Below are 17796 nucleotides of genomic sequence, written 5' to 3' on the forward strand. Positions count from 1 at the left end.
ATGATTTTGGGAGATAAGTCTGAGGTCCCAGTGTTTGAAAATTGACTTAACAATGTTTTCAGAGCTGAGCTCATATGTTCCTTAAAAAAATCATATGATGACCAACATGAAGAGAGTGGGATTTTAGCCATTGATCAAGTAATCCTGTTACTGCCCTGTGTCAAATAATAGTAAACTTACACCCATAAAAGAAAGGTCGAAAGAAAAAAAACATCCTTCTTTATACAGTACAGGGCTTTAAATTAATCATGCTCAGGATTCTATCAGGAAACTTTCCTTCTATATTATGTGCATAATAGTCCATATTAAAGCTACTACACACAAACTTCAATGGGCCATTTACTTTCTAATTATTTATTATATGGTGCTGTATTAGCACCAGATAGTAGATTTTGGGAAGAATAGCTAGGTACTTTTTATGTCTACCTTAAGCTTTCTACTCTATTCTGAAGTGTGCAAGGTCATCCTCTAGTCATATCAAGCTATGAAGACTAAATTAAATTATATTCATGAAACATCTGTTTAATCTCCAGAGAATGGGCAAGTCCCATAAGAGAGAAATGATGGATTGCAAGGGGAAAGCTGCTTGAATGGACTTTACAAGAAAGGCTTGTCCCCTCTGAGGCAGTGGGAGGCCTGGATTTCCATGAGTATTGAATCACAATTTATAATTTACTGACATCAATTAACTCTCTCTGTAAATCTCATGATGAACCCCGAACTTCTAAAGGCAGGAGAATTATTGTTGGGGAGGCAATGGGGGAGGATGGGGGAGGAACACCCATAAAGAAGGGGGAGGGGGAGGGATTGGGATGATTGCCCGGAAAACCGGAAAGGGAATAACACTCGAAATGTAAATAAGAAATACTGAGTTAATAAAAAAAAGAAAAAGAAAGAAAAAAAAAGAAAAAAGAAAATAAGTAGTAAACAAAACAGAAAATTACTTTTGAAGCAGATGTACTATCTTTGGGGGAAATTTTAAGCCTGATTACAGAAATGAAAGGATCTGTGTTTTGGTATTTAATAATGTGAACCAATACATCTTAGAAGGAATGCCAAAGAAATAAACCATATATATATATAAATATAATAAAATATAAAATATATTATATATATAATATAAAAGTTTGGAAGAAAAATATGTATTCACTACTGTATATTACAAAGAAAAAAGCTAAGGTTTTTCTACCTACACAGTAAAACCATTTTCTGAGATTAAAATTTTTTTCCAAGTGCATTAGTGTTAACTTGTTCTTGGTGCCTCATAATAACTATACTGCATTAATCCCTGAGGATGGACATGAACTAGAAAAGTTTCAAGCAATTTGGTAAATGTAGGTAGAATAAATATTGCCAAACATTCCTTAACATTTTAATTCAGGATTCACTCATAAAGAGAGTAATACTGAGGTTTTTGATACCCGGAAGCCCACATTGTCTTTCCTCACTCAATTGTATCTCACTTCCAGTTATTCTACTTATGTAGTTACTGAATTTAACATATCTTATCATTAAATATGAAAAGCCATAACCCTCTAGCTGCCTATTTGCCATTTCCAGAAGTCAGCCCATTTCTCTACACCTGCAACTTATCCCTTGGGACAAGAACTGAATGGAGCGTGCCATGACAGGGTTGGGGATTTAGCTCAGTGGTAGAGCACTTGCCTAGCAAGCGCAAGGCCCTGGGTTTGGTCCCCAGCTCCGGGAAAAAAAAAAAGATAATTTTAAAAAGGAAGTCCAGCCTCCTCCTCACCCAGCTGCCCAGACCAAAGCAACAATAATCTATGATATCAGTATCTTCCTGCCTTAATTTCAGGCATTCAGGGTAGGTCATTGGATCATATTACTTAATCAGAAGCACACAGACATACCCACCCATCCACCTCTCTCTCTCACACACACACACAGTTCTGTGAAAGCCTATGAGAGACCCTGGACTTTTCTCAGGTGACTAAAAGACTCTTTCCTTCTATCCTAATCTCACAAGGTGCCTACCTGCTTCATGATTGAAAATAAGGCTCTCATTAATAGTGCCCCATCCCCATTCTATATATGTTATGAGGCTTTATATCTAATATTCTCCCACCTCAGTCCTGATGCTGGCTGTCCACAGAGTGACAACCATTCACATAATGCTTTTTCTGAATGGATAATTTTGTTAGCTTTTTTAAAAGCATCTGTTCTTTCTTTTCAACCTCTAACAAAATATAATTTCTAGAACTGTGGCTAAAGAATTTCCCTTTGTGGATATGGTATTAGACTGCGCAGAAAATTCCACATAAGGCATAGCTAGGCTCTCCCTGTCTCAGATCCAGAATGAGATTAGGGTAGAATGAAAGAACAGTGAAGAGCTCTCATTTTTTGTCCACAGACATGAGACAGAAAGATTACACTGGAAAGTCATGAGGCTATTGAAACATTAAAGCCTGCCCTGGTGTTATATCTGCTCCAACAAGGCCATATCTCCTAATATTTCCCCCAAAGTTTCACCAACTAGAGATGAAGAATTCAAACAAATGAGTCTGGGTGGTGTCAGGGGAGCATTTCCCTTTAAATTACCATCATCCCCTGTTTTAACAATTACCAATATTATTGAAAAGCCAATGATTACCCAAATAAGATGGGCACTCTAAGTTTTCATGAGTAAGTGGAAATTTTTACATGAGTCTTATGTGTTATTTACTGATGGGAAGGTGTTCTTACCCAGTATTCCAGAACTAGTCAGTAACTACTATCTTCTTAACACCATCACAAACACTCCAATTTAAAGGATTCAGGAACATGGTACACATCTTTTAAAAAGTTTTCTAATTTTGTGTTTTCTCAAACATGCCAATTTTATATCTATATTAGAATCAAATAGTAATTTTTAGTGATACAGTAACATAGAAATCCTAAATACAAAATATCTACTACAGGTTACGTTTATCAAGCAAAGGTACCTTCTAGGTAATTTAAATAGTGTGGTTTATCAAGACAGGTGAATTATCAGATTACAAAAAAAAATTGGTCATTTTTGGCATGATCATTCATGTAATCTTAGATTAGCAGAGGACACAGCATCACACAGAACACTTTATGCCAAGTGCCTATTAAACATAAATAGTACAGAATAACTGTATACCTATTTCCACTTAGCCTGGCTACGTCAAAATATCCCAAGGTCTTATTCTCATATTTTCAGGGAAGAACAGGGAAAATATGTCTGGAATCAGAAAAAAATAATCCCAGGAATCAAAGAATTATATCCTTTATGGACACTGATACATTTTACCTTTTGTTATCAATAAAGACTTGATGAAGGAATAGGTATGTAGCTCACTCAGGAGAAATGACGGAGCTATCTTTTTACAGCATAGATGTGTCAATACAGCTGTATGGAAAGTAAGGATTCACTTTCCAGTTGGTTGCTTGGTCCAGGGAATAGCACAGTTAGGAGGTTTGACCTTGTCGGAGTATGTGTGGCCTTGTTGAAGTATGTGTGACCTTGAAGGAGTAGGTATGTCACTGTGGGTTTGGGCTTTCAGACCCTCATCTCAGCTGTCTGAAAGCCAGTCTTCTCTTAGAGGCTTTCTGATAAAGATGTAAAATGTTGCTATTCTCCTGCTTTGATAATGGACTGAACCTCTGAACCTGTAAGCTAACCTCAACTAAATGTTGTCCTTATAGAAGTTGCCTTGGTCACGGTGTCTATCCCTAGCAGTAAAACCCTAAGTAAGACAACAGCCCAGAGCCTACCCTGGAAAAGACTGGGACGTCACAGAGGGGACAGCAATGAGTTTTTCATACACACCATAGCCAGATAGCTATGAGCAAAAACCTAAGAGGATGTTGGGATTCTATATGTCTGCAAATAACAAGTAGAATTTCACCTCCCAGGTTTCGCAAAAGCTGGGAAAATCTGAATTTATATCCCATATATAGGATTATTGTGGCTAAATATCTGCATGATCCATTTAGCCTGAGTCAAAGGAATGCATTTTAAATGGAAGCTTTAAATATGATTTATATAACATAATGACTTAAACAGTTTTTCCTAAAATGTATCACCAGTTATATAACTTTTAATTGAATTCAAAAGAGACTATTGATGGTAGTCTTCATGGAGATATTAGAATCATCTTGCAAATTTTAAAGCAGATTTTACAATGGAAATTATCTTAAAATATAAAATATAATAGATGAATAAAAAGTCAGAAGTTATTAGTAACACATATAAGGTCTTAATAAGAAAATGAAAATAAAACAAAATCAAATAAATGTTTTCAAAGCCCCAAAATATAGTGAGTTGAATCTCTAACATCCATATAAAAGTCTGGGTGTGGCTCTGTGGCTTTAACCCAAGCATTGCTTGGCATGGAGACAGGAGTATATGTTCAGTGAGAAAACATGTCTCAAGGTAAAATGACTCAACAGAGTAGAACATACAACATCCTTCTCTGGTCTCAGTGTGTACACAATAGTAGATGCCCTTGAATATACATTGACACGGTACACACACACACACACACACACACACAAACACACACACAGAGGGGAAGAGAGGGGGGAGGGAGAGAGACAGAGAGAGAGGGAGAGAGACAGAGACAGAGACAGAGACAGAGACAGAGAGATGGAAAGACAGAGAAAAAGAGACACAGAGAGAGACAGAGAAACTGAGAAAGAGAAATGCATTAAACTTCAAAAAATAATACCTGCATGTAATAACAATGAGAAGAACAGAAGAGAACAAGTTCACATTGGTGAATATACCACCAATTCAAAATAATAGGTTGAATCTTTAAGAATTCAAATTATTTAGTTTGAACAACATATAAACTAAAGTAGCTTGAAAAGCTATAATAAAAACATGGTGTAGTTCAGAAAGAAGATATGAAAACACTAGATATAAAAATACCCAAACATAGGCTGGATAAATGGCTCAGTGCTTAAGTGTACATGGCTTTTTTAGAGAATCCAAGTCCAGTTTCCAGTCTCTTTATTAGTTATGACAGATCTTGCAGAGCCTATAACTCTGGCTTCTGGAAATCCTATGCTATAGAACCTTAAGGCCGCAGGACTCTACTGTTGGTTGACCACTGACATATTCCCTGGAACTTTTATAACTTGTCCACAAGTTCTGTTCACTCTGCTCCTAAGTTGTAATGGGATGTCACCACCCAGCCTCCTATGTCTAGTGCCATGTCTTTTCTTCCATCCATGATAAAATGTATTCTCTCATACTAAGAACGAGAGTAAAGGCTTCCTAACTCTAAATCATTTCTTGTCAAGGCAGAAAATTAAATTCTAACACCTGTTTTTGTGTTGCTGCTAGAATGGAAACAAAAGTTTCATGAATGCTAGGCTGGAACTCTTCTGCCTGAACTGCATACCTAGCTTTGCCTAATGCATAAGATAAACTTAATATGAAGATGTACATGCGTAGAGTTTCAGAAGCAAGACTGACCCAAAGTCCACAAACCACCAGGTAACAGAGACAGTGACTTACCACTGAGTAGATCTGATGCTTGCGTCTTTTAGCCAAATCAATTATGTTCACTCCATTGTAGTAAACGTTTTCAATACAGCCATGGAAGTTTTTCTTTAAAAAGGTCCCAGGTTTGCTTGGTACTGGGATTCCTCCAAAACTGAGCTTCATAGTAGAGAAAATAAAAATGAACTCTTAGTTATAAGATCTGAAGGAGAAATGTATGAGAAGTAAGTTCAATTCTCTAGATTTATCTGTATGTTTGAGCCAATCAGCTTTAGTAATTTAGTAATTGAGCTTTTGCAGATGCCACTTGGTTACTCATTTAAAGGACACTGATTAGCCCATGTAAACATATATGTAATTGCTTGCCTCTTATGGACTCACTTAATAAAACAATTTTATTTCTTTCTTAAAACCTTTAAAATATTTAATAAAACAGTAATTTACAGAGAAAGAAGAGAAAAGAAAAATCAACATCTTTATGTTTTTCTGTAGCACATCAGCAGAGAAGATAGGACAATAAAAAGGCTAAGGAACAAAGCAGATCCTTGCTCACCCACAGTGAAACCTAATTCTAAAACCCATAGTATCAAAGAACTTAATGTTCACACTTGTTCCCTGACTGTTATCTAAAAAGATAAAAGATTGAAATAATACGAAATGCCCCATAGATTTGAGAAGCAATTGAGAATCAGCATAATGAAACTATAAGCAATAACTAACAATGTAATTCTGATTGTAATGTACAGGAATTATAACTTGCTGTGAAATGTGTATTCACTGATGAGAAAGTTGTACACGCAAGGACCAGGAGATACTGACAGGATAAAAACACATGACTTACAGACTTGGCAAACCAAGTTTGCTTCCTAGTTTGTTAAACAAACAAACAACAGCAAAAATAAAATAAAATAAAAGCAGCAATAAAATCCAAGCCAAATGAGGTAACCTATACCTGTGGATTTGGCACTACTATGAATAGATAGTAGACCAGGCCAGGAGAAACATCCAGAAATGCAGTAGTCATCTAGTCTGAAGTTACACTGCAGCAGCTAACTCAGAAGAGACTCTGTCTCAAGGTGAAAAGCCAACAACTGAAAGTTGTCCTCTGACCACCACAGGCACTACATGACTTATCCATGTGTGTGTTCATAGACATGCATACGCATATACACTCACACAAGCAAAGATTAGCAAAAGAAGTATATTTTAATTATAGATGTCTAGGATGATTACAGGATGTTAGTTTTCTTTACTCTATACTTCCAGTAATGTAGCAGAAATAATGTATGATGGATACAGTAAAGAACAAAATCCCTGTTGTGAGGACAACTCCTCCTGTGCAAGACAAGATAGTAACTATTGTCTTGTTTGTCTCACCCCCCATTAACCAGCAACCAGGTTATTTCCATTGTTTGGGAACGTTGTTTTCCTAGGACTCCTCCCCCTTCTTTTTCTACCTCTCTCCTTTTGCTCTTCTTTGTTCTCTCTCTCTCTCTCTCTCTCTCTCTCTCTCTCTCTCTCTCTCTCTCTCTCTCTCTCTTTTTCTCCCCTCTGTCTCCCCTTTCTTATCTCCCTTTTCTCTCTCTTCGACTTCCTCTTTCTCCATTATGACTTCCCCTTGTGCCTTTCTCCCCTCTTCTTTCTGGCATGTACAATGTTAGAGGAGGACATGTTAACCAAACCATTGCATCTTCTCAACTGTGCACAGAATTTTTTCTTATAATTTAAAAAGAAATTTAATTATTTCTTAGCATGATGGGATTGAATTTTATTTATCCTTTTCCTCATGCTCTATTTTCTAAGCATAATTTTGATACTTTAATATATTTTTAAATTTAAAGTGTTACTTTTTCTCTAAATACATACTTGTTTATTCTTTCTAGGTAATTTATTTGACTGTTTCAATGGGGTTAGGAAATGAAATTCAAGTCTGTCTTTTTGTGGCATGCACTTTATCAACTATGGTATCACTACAGCCCCCTCAATTCTGAGTATGTGATTCAATCATAGAAAAACAACAGCTGTCGACTTGGATCCAAAACATGATAAGCCATTTTCTTCTAACTCTGCTTCAGCCTTGGGCTTTTTGACAATTTTTTCACCTTGATCATTTGATTGCCTAGAGGAATTATACAGTTTTTCTTTCTTTGGTCTTTGGCTCAGATGAAACCAAGGAGGCTGAATATTCTGCTCACAGCTTGCCTTGACAAATATCATCTCTCCAGGAATCTCACGTAATTTCTGGTGTCACAGATAGGCTGCAGCAAGAAGAATTTCAAAGAAATATCTTTTTGATGTTAAGTGCTTGAAGCTCCAAAACCTGATTCTTTTTTTTTCTTTGACCTTATTACCCTGCTTTTGTCTCATAGATACTCTTTGTCCTGATCCACAATGCTACTTCCATGATGATGAATTTCTCTGTCCTTTACTAAATATTTCTCTACCTCAGCTTAAATGTGGATTCTGAAGTGTTTACTTTTTTTAAGATTTATTTTTTTTTATATGAGAACACTGTGGCTCCTTCCAGACACAAGAGAAGAGGGCATCAGATCCTATTACAGATGGTTGTGAGCCACTATATGGTTGCTGGGAATTGAACTCAGGACTTCTGGAAAAGCAGCAGTGTTCTTAACATCTGAGCTATCTCTCCAGCACTGAAGTTTCCACTTTTAAAGTTTTTCAAAATATATGGCCATTTTCTTCTGACTTTGCTCAGGTAGTCAATTTGGTGATGGGAAGTCTCCAACAATGGGTGTGAGCTAATCTCTTTTTTTCTTATTTCCTTTGGAACGTAACCAAACTGGGTATCACTGAGTCACATGCATATGTCATAGCCATCAGAAGGTTTACCAAAATTGGTGAAATTTTGGTACTGAGGAACAAGACTGGAACTCTTAATTTTTTGGCAAAATTTCTTTATTTTGAAATATTTATTAGAAGGCTGGTAAGATTGGTTAAGTATTTAAAACACTCGCCATCAATCCTGCTGGTCTGTGCTGGTCACTATGGATGCAAATAGTGAAAGGAAACCATGGAATCTTGCAAGCTGACTTCCACAGGTGAGTAATAACATGCATAAACTCACAGACATAGATAAACAATAAAGAATAAAAATATAATGAAATATCTCAAAACATTGATTTGGATATGAGTGGATATGTAAATGCATGCACTTGCATACATGAAGATCAGAAATCAACCTGGAGTGTTGTTCTAAACGCTCTTCCCACTGAAGTTTTAGAGACAATGTCTCTCCTCCAGGTATATGGCCATCTCGCAAGTAAATACAAGTGTCTCTCCAGCGCTGAGTTTTAACGGCTTACTAACACACAAGGCTTTCTTTGAACATCAGAGTTTTGATTATTTTATTTTATTTTATTTTATTTACTGTGAACATGACACAAACTGTGTCTTCTAGGAAGAATGACCTTAAATTGAGAAAGTATATTCATCAGACTGTCTTATATGAAGCCCTTGGGAATATTTTTTTTTTTTGAAAAGTAATTGGTATGTGAGGGGTCAAGCCACTGGCAGCAGTGCTCCCTGTGGGCAAATGATCCTGGGCTAATGAAGAGGGCACAATGATCAAGCCATGGGAAACAAGCTAGTAAACAGTTCTTTTCTGAAGAATCTGCCTAAGTTCCTCAATTTTTCTTCTTGCAGTGACTGATAGTTACCTGTAAGAATGAAAGTTAATACCCTTTGCTCCTCAGTGTGCTGGGGTCATGGTGTTTATCACAGCTACAGAATGCAAACTAGAATGATGTTCTGAGGATGGTACTCAGATCCTCATTTTTACAAGGCAAACGCTTTTCAACCTCACTCATCTCCTGAGTCACTTGAAACTTCAGTAGGGACAGGTCATCCTTTATGTCTGGACTTCAATCATAATTGATGAGTTTCTGTCATTAGAAATGTAGCCACTAATCTCAATTTTTGATGAAATCCATACATTTAGGCATTGATTTGATTTCAAATGCCTGAAACCTCCACTCTGTGATCATGTACTTTAATCCCTAAACTGTGACCAAATAAACTCTTTCTTCTGTAAGTTGCTCTGGTCACAGTGTTTTAGCACAGCAATAGAAAAGAATTAGTACAGACATGGTCTCTTTTGTCCTGGAGCTTCCTAATTCACCAAGGTTAGTTGACAAGTGAGCCTCAAGGATCTACCTCTCTCTGCTGCCCCAACACTGAGATTATGAGTATGTACCACAGTACCCAAGACCTTTGAAGTCAATTTCTCATTCTTGAATGATAAACACCTTCCTGACTGAGCTACTCCTTCAGCTCCATCCTAGTTTCAAGAAAATTGACAAGTTCCATAGCTCCACTATATTATCACCCCATCAGCATAACCTGGCAGTTTGCCATGTTGCAAGAGATCAAAACACTGGAAATGCCCGCTAAAGCCATTGCAGAAAGCAAAACACAGAGGAACAGATACTGCACATGAGTTCTTAATAGTACAAACTGAGCATTCCAGCTTTCCTCCAGGCCCCTACACTGATTTCCATATGTATTGGGTCTTACCCTTGGGTATAGATGCAAACCAGAGCATAAATAATGCATTGATTCAGACCCCAGAGGATGAATCAAGCATATTGGTCGAACATAAATATTATAGATGTTACTGTATAATAAGCACTAATTTCCTTGGCCTATTGGTTAAATTGTATTCATTTTATTCCTCTAGAACAGACCTGGGTATAAATTATTCAGTGTTCTCTATATGCTGAGAAAACAGAGACCCCTGTTGTTGACATGGTATTTATCTGTGAATCTACAGACTACATCCTGCTTCTTAGGATCAGTGCTCATAGCCAGGTGAGAAGATAATACCTGTGTCACTACTGTTTTTCACCCTGACCTTCCCAACACATGCAAATCTCTTCACCTACAAGTTTGATGTTTTCCTCTATGGTAATTGAGAGTTCTGATGGATACAGTAGCCTGGGCTGGCATTTTTGTTCTCTTACGGTCTGTATGTCATCTTCCCAAGATTTTCTGACTTTTACACTCTCTGTTGAGAAGTCTGGTGTAATTCTGATGGGTTTTCCTGGTACTTGACTTTTTTCCCTTACCACTTTCAATATTCTTTCTTTGTTTTATGCATTTGTTGTTTTGATTTTTATGTGATGAGAAGAGGCAGGGGGAGGGAGGAGGGGATAGGGGGCTTATGGATGGGAAACTGGGAAAGGGGATAACATGTTTTTAAAAAGTGTGATGTCACCATCAATATCTGCAGTGTTCTCTATTCCTGTTTTCTTAAGATAAGAGGGAACTGTTTGCAGAATGTACAGAGCTGGCCATGATGCAATTTGATTTTGAAGGCAATTTGATCATGCTGGGTGAGTTGAATATATTTCCTTGAATGAATCATTTGTTTGATTTGTAACTCTTTACATATTTAGATTAGGACATGTGGCTCTCCATTTGTATTTTTGCCCCAGGCTCTGTGTATGTCTGAGAGAGCCTGGCTAATTTCCTATTATTTTATTGATGACTGTAGTAATTTAGGCAGTCTCCAAAATATCTAATTAGCCACCTTGACTAGAAGTGAAAGTCTAATTAAGCCATGCTGTCAACATTCTAGCAGAAATGTCGATAAAACAAACAAAGAAACAAAAACTAGGTTATCAGTTGCTTTTGTAAATACTGATAAAAACAATGAATCCAGGCTTGGTGGCTTAGCACCGTGCTGTGTCTCCAGCTTGATATGGGAGAGCAGGAAGATCACCAGCAACCCTGTCACAGAGAAAGCTCCAAGCCAGCATTATCTGGGCAAAGGCTGAGTGGTTGGGTACTCAGCCAATCTGCATGAGGCCCTCAATTCAAACTCCAGCACTGAAATAACACTAAAGGAGAAGGGATGGAAGTTCCTGGTATGATACCAATATTAAAGGATGACCTGTCATGTTTAATGTCACTTGTTTTCATTTAATACATATTAGCATGTGTCTTTTGCATGTGCATATTCATGTGTGCACATGAGTCTTCATGCATGCCTGTACATATTCATATAGCGATCAGAGCATCATAATGGATGCTTTTCAATTACTCTCTTCATATCTTTATATTTAACACATTTATTTAATATTTAGAGAGTTAGTCAGTGTGGGGCAGATATACTCCTGCTAAGGATCAAATGTGGGAGTGGGTAAACAACTGAGAGACTTAGTGCTTGCCTTACACTGTGCAGCCCTCAGGGACTAGATACAGGTCATCAGGCGTGGCAGCAATTGCATTTTCCTACTGAGCCTGGTTAGATATTATCTATTCAATTTATTTTGAATTTTTAAGTTTTAGTGATAGAGTCTCTGAACCTGACACTCATGTATTAATCTAGAATGGGTTTCCATCAAGCTCCAGAGATTATCTTGTCTCATCTTTCCCCGTCTTGGGGTTAAATGCATATATACAAGCTCCTTGAGGTACTTACTTCTTACATTTAACAGTAAAACATGTGAGGAAATACAAAAGCAACAGGACCAAAACTAATTTCAAATTAGAAATTAAAATGAAAGGAGATGACTTAATAGAATCTGAAGTCTTTCCCAGAAAGTGATCAGACCTAGCTTCACCATCCATCTCCTGTCCACAAGACAGCAGCCAAGTCCACTGGGGATCTCTGGGCATTTTCTATCTGTGACACTGACTGTGAGAGAAAGAAGAGTAAAGATTCTTCCCTATTCCTGTGTCCTGGAACTTCCTATATGATACATAGTAGATTACATCTCTCACAAGGCTTATCTGAAAGTAAAACGACTGGAGAAATAACTTAAAGATTGAGAGAATTGCTACTTTTCTAGAAGTCATGAGTTCAATTCCCACAACCACATAATGGGTCACAACCATCTGGAATTGTATCCTCCGCCTTCTTCTGGTGGGTCAGCAATAGCATGCATATATATAATCTTTAAAAAAATTAAAAGAAGACTTGAACAAAAAAATGTTAAATAATTGGATTCGAATGTCAAACATCCTCAGAAGCATACATGTTATACGTGGTTCTGCTGCTCAGGATAATTCTGGAAGCTTTGGGAGATGGAGCCTTGCTAGAGGGAATACTTATCTGTGAGGCTTTTATAGGATGGATGGTACATTTGCTCCAAGCTTCTACAGTGCTAATGTACTGTGTCAGCTAGCCTCATGCTCCCGCTGGTATGCCTTTTCCAAAATGATGAACAACCCACTGGAACTATAATCCAAATTATACTTTGTCTTCCATAAGTTACTTTGGTTAGAGTGTTTCAGCACAGCAATAGAAGAGAAACTAATACAAGAGTATGTATAAATGTTATGTAACATGAGGGTCTTTCTTCATTTGCTTCCCCACCTTTCTATATTTTTTGTACCTTCTCCATTTTCATTCTCTTACATTGTTTTCAGGATATTTCTGTATGTAGATCTTTTTGGCTAGCCTTGCATCTTAGTTTCCAAGGAAGAAAAACACCAATAGCAATTATACTTACATTGTTTTGGAAACCAATTTCCTGGGAATTGGTAGTTATTTTAATCATTTATGAACAATCCTAAGTCTTCAGCCAGGCCTTTAATCATGTTTGTGTGATGAGAGAAGTATTGGGTGCCAAGTAATAGCAAGGGCAGCAGTAAGGGCAGGCTTATCTAAGCATGTGGAACTTTCTTTTTATAGAAGACTGGAATGGAGCTCAACTTGCACAACCCAGATGAAGTCTTGGGTTCCATCACTGGGTAAATGGCGACTCCTGTTGCATCTATAATCTAAGTTCTTGGAAAGTAAAAATAGAAATTGGGAAACCGTGATAATGTTTAATCACATTGTGAGTTCAAGGCCAGCATTTAGGCTACCTGAGATTATCAATCAAAATGAAAAGAAAAAAAACTTACCAGCAGAGAAGTAGGATTAAGGCTAGAGTTACAGTATGTTAATTCACATAAAGAATACTCATATGTATAGTTATGTACTCCCAGTATTATTAGAGTGTTGTTGTTTATAGGAACAAATGAAAGAAGCAGAAAAATCTTAAGGGTTATGATGAACTGAATTTAAATGGCATGTATGTGATGACAAGATAGGTAAATTTAATCATATACTATAAAGTGCTATATATATATAATATATATATAAATAAAACAAACACATTAGTGATCTAAACAAGAAATGGTCTAAAATAAATATATAATATAGGAGAGCAAAAGAAATAAATTAGTATGAAATTTTAGCTGCCATAAAAATGTACATTCTGATTCTCACATGAATATGTGCATAAAACAGACACACCTTAAATGTAAACAATGGGATTGAATATGATAGAACACACACACATGTGCATATATGTATATATATATATATATATGTATATATGTATAAATGTGACCATTCAGTGACTTTCTATGTAGTCATGGATAGTCTCAAACTAGAGATCTGCATGCCTTTAACCTTTCAATGGTGGTATTAAAGGAGAATGCCAACATGCATAGCAAAATGGAATTTTAAGAGAAAAATTATGAATAAAAAGCTATGAGAACAAGTAATTTTAGAGCGTATATAAGAACTATGTCACGAAGAATTCATCCTTTCTGCAACCTCAGTTTCAGGTTAAAAGGTGGCAAGTATGTCAGTGTGCTGTGTGTATATGCGTCTGTGTTTTAGAAAAAGACATTCTATTAATTTCAGTGTATCCTGTTTGATGTGGAGATCCTTGATCCACTTGGACTTAAGCTTTGTAAAGGGTGTTAAATATGGATAAATTTGCAATCTTCTTCATCTGACCTCCAATTGAACGGGCACAATTTGTTGGAAATGTTATATTTTCCCACTGGATCGTTTTAGCTCCTTTGTCAAAGATCAAGTGACCATAGATGTGTGAGTTCATTTCTGGGTCTTCAATCCTATTCCACTGATCTACCTGCCTGTCTCTGTACCAATATCATATAGTTTTTATCACTATTGCTCTGTAATACTGCTTGAGGTCAGGGATGGTGATTACCCAAGCAGTTCTTTTCTTGTTGAGGATAGTTTTCACTATCCTGTTTGTTTGTTTTTTGTTATTACAAATGATTTTGCAAATTGCTCTTTTTAACTCTATGAAGAATTCAGTTGGAACTTAAATGATGATTGCACTGAATCTGTAGATTGCTCTTGGCAACATGGCTACTTTTACTATATTAATCCTGCCAATCCACGAGCATGGGAGGTCTTTCCATCTTCTGAGATCTTCAATTTTTTGCTTCAGATAGTTTTTGTCATATACATCTTTCACTTGCTTGGTTAAAGTAATACTGACATATGTTATTTGGGACTATTGTGAAGGGTGTCATTTCTCTAAATTCTTTCTCAGACTGTTTATCCTTTTTGTAGAGATAGGCTACCGATTTGTATGAGTTAATTTTATACCCAGCCACTTTGCTGAAGTTGTTTATCAGGCTTAGTAGTTTTCTGGTTGAACTTTTGGGTCAATTAAGTATATTATCATATCATCTGAAAACAGTTATATTTTGACTTCTTCCTTTCCAATTTGTATCCCTTTGACCTACTTTTGTTGTCTGATTGCTCTGACTAGAACTCCCAGTACTATGTTGAATAAGTAGGGAGAAAGTGGGCAGCCTTGTTTAGTGCCTGATTTTAGTGAGATAGCTAACTGTTTCTCTCAATTTAGTTTGTTACATACTGGTTTGCTGTATATTGCTTTTACTATGTTGAGGTATGGACCTTGAATTCCTGTTCTTTCCAGGACTTTTATCATGAAGGGGTGTTGAATTTTGTCAAATTCTTTCTCGGCATCTAATGAAATGATCATGTGTTTTTTTTTCTTTGAATTTGCTTATAAAGTGGATTATGTTGATGGATTTCTGTATATTGAACCATCCCTGCATCGCTGGGATGAAGTCTACTTGATCATGATGGATGATTATTGTGATGTGTTCTTGACTTTGGTTTGTCAGAATTTTATTGAATATTTTTGCATTGATATTCATAAGTGAAATTTGTCTGAAGTTCTTAACTTTGTTGAGTCTTTGTGTGGTTTAGGCACAAGCGTAATTGTGGCTTCATTGAAGGAATTTGGTAGGCTCCATCTGTTTCTATTTTGTTGAATAGTTTGGATAGTATTGGTATGAGGTTTTCTATGAACGTTGGATAGAATTCTGTACAAAATCCATCTGGTCCTGGACTCTTTGGTTGGGAGAATTTAATAACTGCTTCTATTTATTTAGGCTAATATCGTCATCTTGAAAGTCTGACTGAACCTCAATTGGAACATACTTTTGAATTCCTTGTTTTGGTAATTACAAGAATTGTATTTTTGCATATGAAAAATTTATATTTTCATATGTCTGTGGTCTTACCTATTTTTTCCTATATTTAGGTTAGTTGATTTGTCCAAAACTCTTTCTATTTATTAAGTTGTTAAAATATTATAATTTGAAACACAGATTCTATTTATTTAGAGTGGGATGCCATTAAACATGCATTTTTAGTAGAAAGAGTTTTCAAATTTTCATTGAAATGGAAATTATTTTGCTTAAAGGAGAATGGGACTCATGGTTCCAGATGTTAGAGTCCGTGACCATCATTCATAGAGAAGTGCAAGAGCAGTAGACAGAAATGAAACTTTTGCAGAAACTGCTGTAGTAACTGAAAAATTATCCTTTAATCCATAAGCACTAGGCAACATAACTGGAAAAGGCTTGGGCTTTTGAAATCTGAATGTCATACCCTCAGTGACACACCTCCTTCAGTAAGATCACATCTCCTATTCCTTCCCAAACAGTTCTGTTAACTGGAGACCATGAATGAAAACATGAGCCCTTCTAATTCAAACTACCAGAATGTGTAAAAAAAGGATCAATAGCTCCCACATTTTCTGGTTAGTCATCCTATATTTCAGTAAAGTTTGTAAATAAAGATAGAGTTGCATGACACGATTAGCCCTGGCATAAACCATAAGAGAGATCTGAAAAATATCTTGTAGTTCTCTGACAATGCATCCCAATCTGTGACCTCATCATCCTTCTAATTGTAGAAACCTACATCTCATATATATACACAGAGATCAAGGGAGAAGTTAGAGTGTGGTTTCTATTAAAATGCACTGTGATGTAACCTATCCTTAACACGGAGAGCAATATTCTGCTTTTCTCCTTCTAACAGATGCAATGGTTTTGGATCTGAATAATTCAAGTTTCATATTCCTATCTTTTAGGTTTAAAGCAGCATGCTGTCTGGAAACAGCTGAATAGAACATTGTTCTCCACTGGAAAGCCTCTTTCCTCCACCTCCTTCAAGCTAAATTTCCAAGGCTACAGGCTTCTGACACATAAGTCTTGTCATCCAGTACAGTTGGTGTCTGCCATTATCCTCAGTCTGTCTTCTTTTATGATGCCTAGAGGAACCTGTCTGAACATTCTGGCAAAAAGTCAAGGCTTCTGGAGCAGCAGTAGCTTGAAAGAAATACTCAAGCCATTTCACCCTTAAGAATTGTTTTTCAAAATGTGAGGCATACCTGAAGGACACAGCTACAACTTCATAAACTGAGTGATAATTCTGAGATTGACTTCCCAAAAAGCTAATATTCATTTCAATGTCACACATCTGTGAGCTCATAGAATACCTGTGCTAATAAAATAATACACAGGCAAATGGGCTTGCAAATCAATGATAAATTAGGCAATACCACAGATTTTTAGTACAATTACCTTGGACATTAAAGGTTTAGGAAAAATGATGAGATTGAGTAAAGATTTCATGGTTTTCTTTTTTTTAATATTTTTTCAAGTTCATTACAGTTATCTTTTTGCTTTGAAGACTGTTACTGTGACGTCTTTTTTCTTCAATCAATTAAACAAGCTGACACAGGAAAATGATGGTTACTCAAAGATTTTCTCTTTCAGCAATTCAAAAATATCTACCTAGTATTGCCCCTGTTGAGTCAAAGATGTTGATGTGTCTTTTGAAGCTACAAATTGAGATATATTATATATAATATAGTGAGCAGAAGATGGCATCAAATGAAAATAACTTTCTTCAGGTTCATAATGATAACTGAAAAAGATAAAGGGTTGTTCCTACCTTTTCCATATTTTTTTCTACTGCACTTTATCCCCTGTCATACTAGAATCTTAAGTTTTGTACAGTGGTTTCCTAGGCACTGTATAGCCACCCCTTCTATTTTAATTTCTCTTGCTAATAAAATTTCATGACAAAGTAACTTAAGGAAGGAAGGGCTGAGTTTTGCTCACCATTCAAGGTTACTATCCATGCTGGCAGGGAATCCCCAGTAATAAAGGCTTGAAAGAGCTTCATAGTCACATGGTATCCTCTGACAAGGAAGAGAGTG

The 17796-nt window shown here is 36.4% G+C and overlaps 1 protein-coding gene across 2 annotated transcripts in view; it reads right to left on the minus strand.

The window, feature by feature from the left end:
- The window catches only part of LOC116911684 (contactin-associated protein like 5-4), a 465842-nt gene that overhangs the window by 72828 nt on the left and 375218 nt on the right, over positions 1 to 17796 (minus strand). For both annotated transcript variants that reach the window (XM_032915638.1, XM_032915639.1), the window contains exon 7: positions 5489 to 5632. In XM_032915638.1, coding sequence (XP_032771529.1) covers positions 5489 to 5632 — 144 coding nt within the window. The remainder of the gene's footprint in view (positions 1 to 5488; positions 5633 to 17796) is intronic.

Source organism: Rattus rattus, chromosome 10 (assembly GCF_011064425.1).
Source record: "Rattus rattus isolate New Zealand chromosome 10, Rrattus_CSIRO_v1, whole genome shotgun sequence".
In the NCBI taxonomy this organism is placed as follows: Eukaryota; Metazoa; Chordata; class Mammalia; order Rodentia; family Muridae; genus Rattus; species Rattus rattus.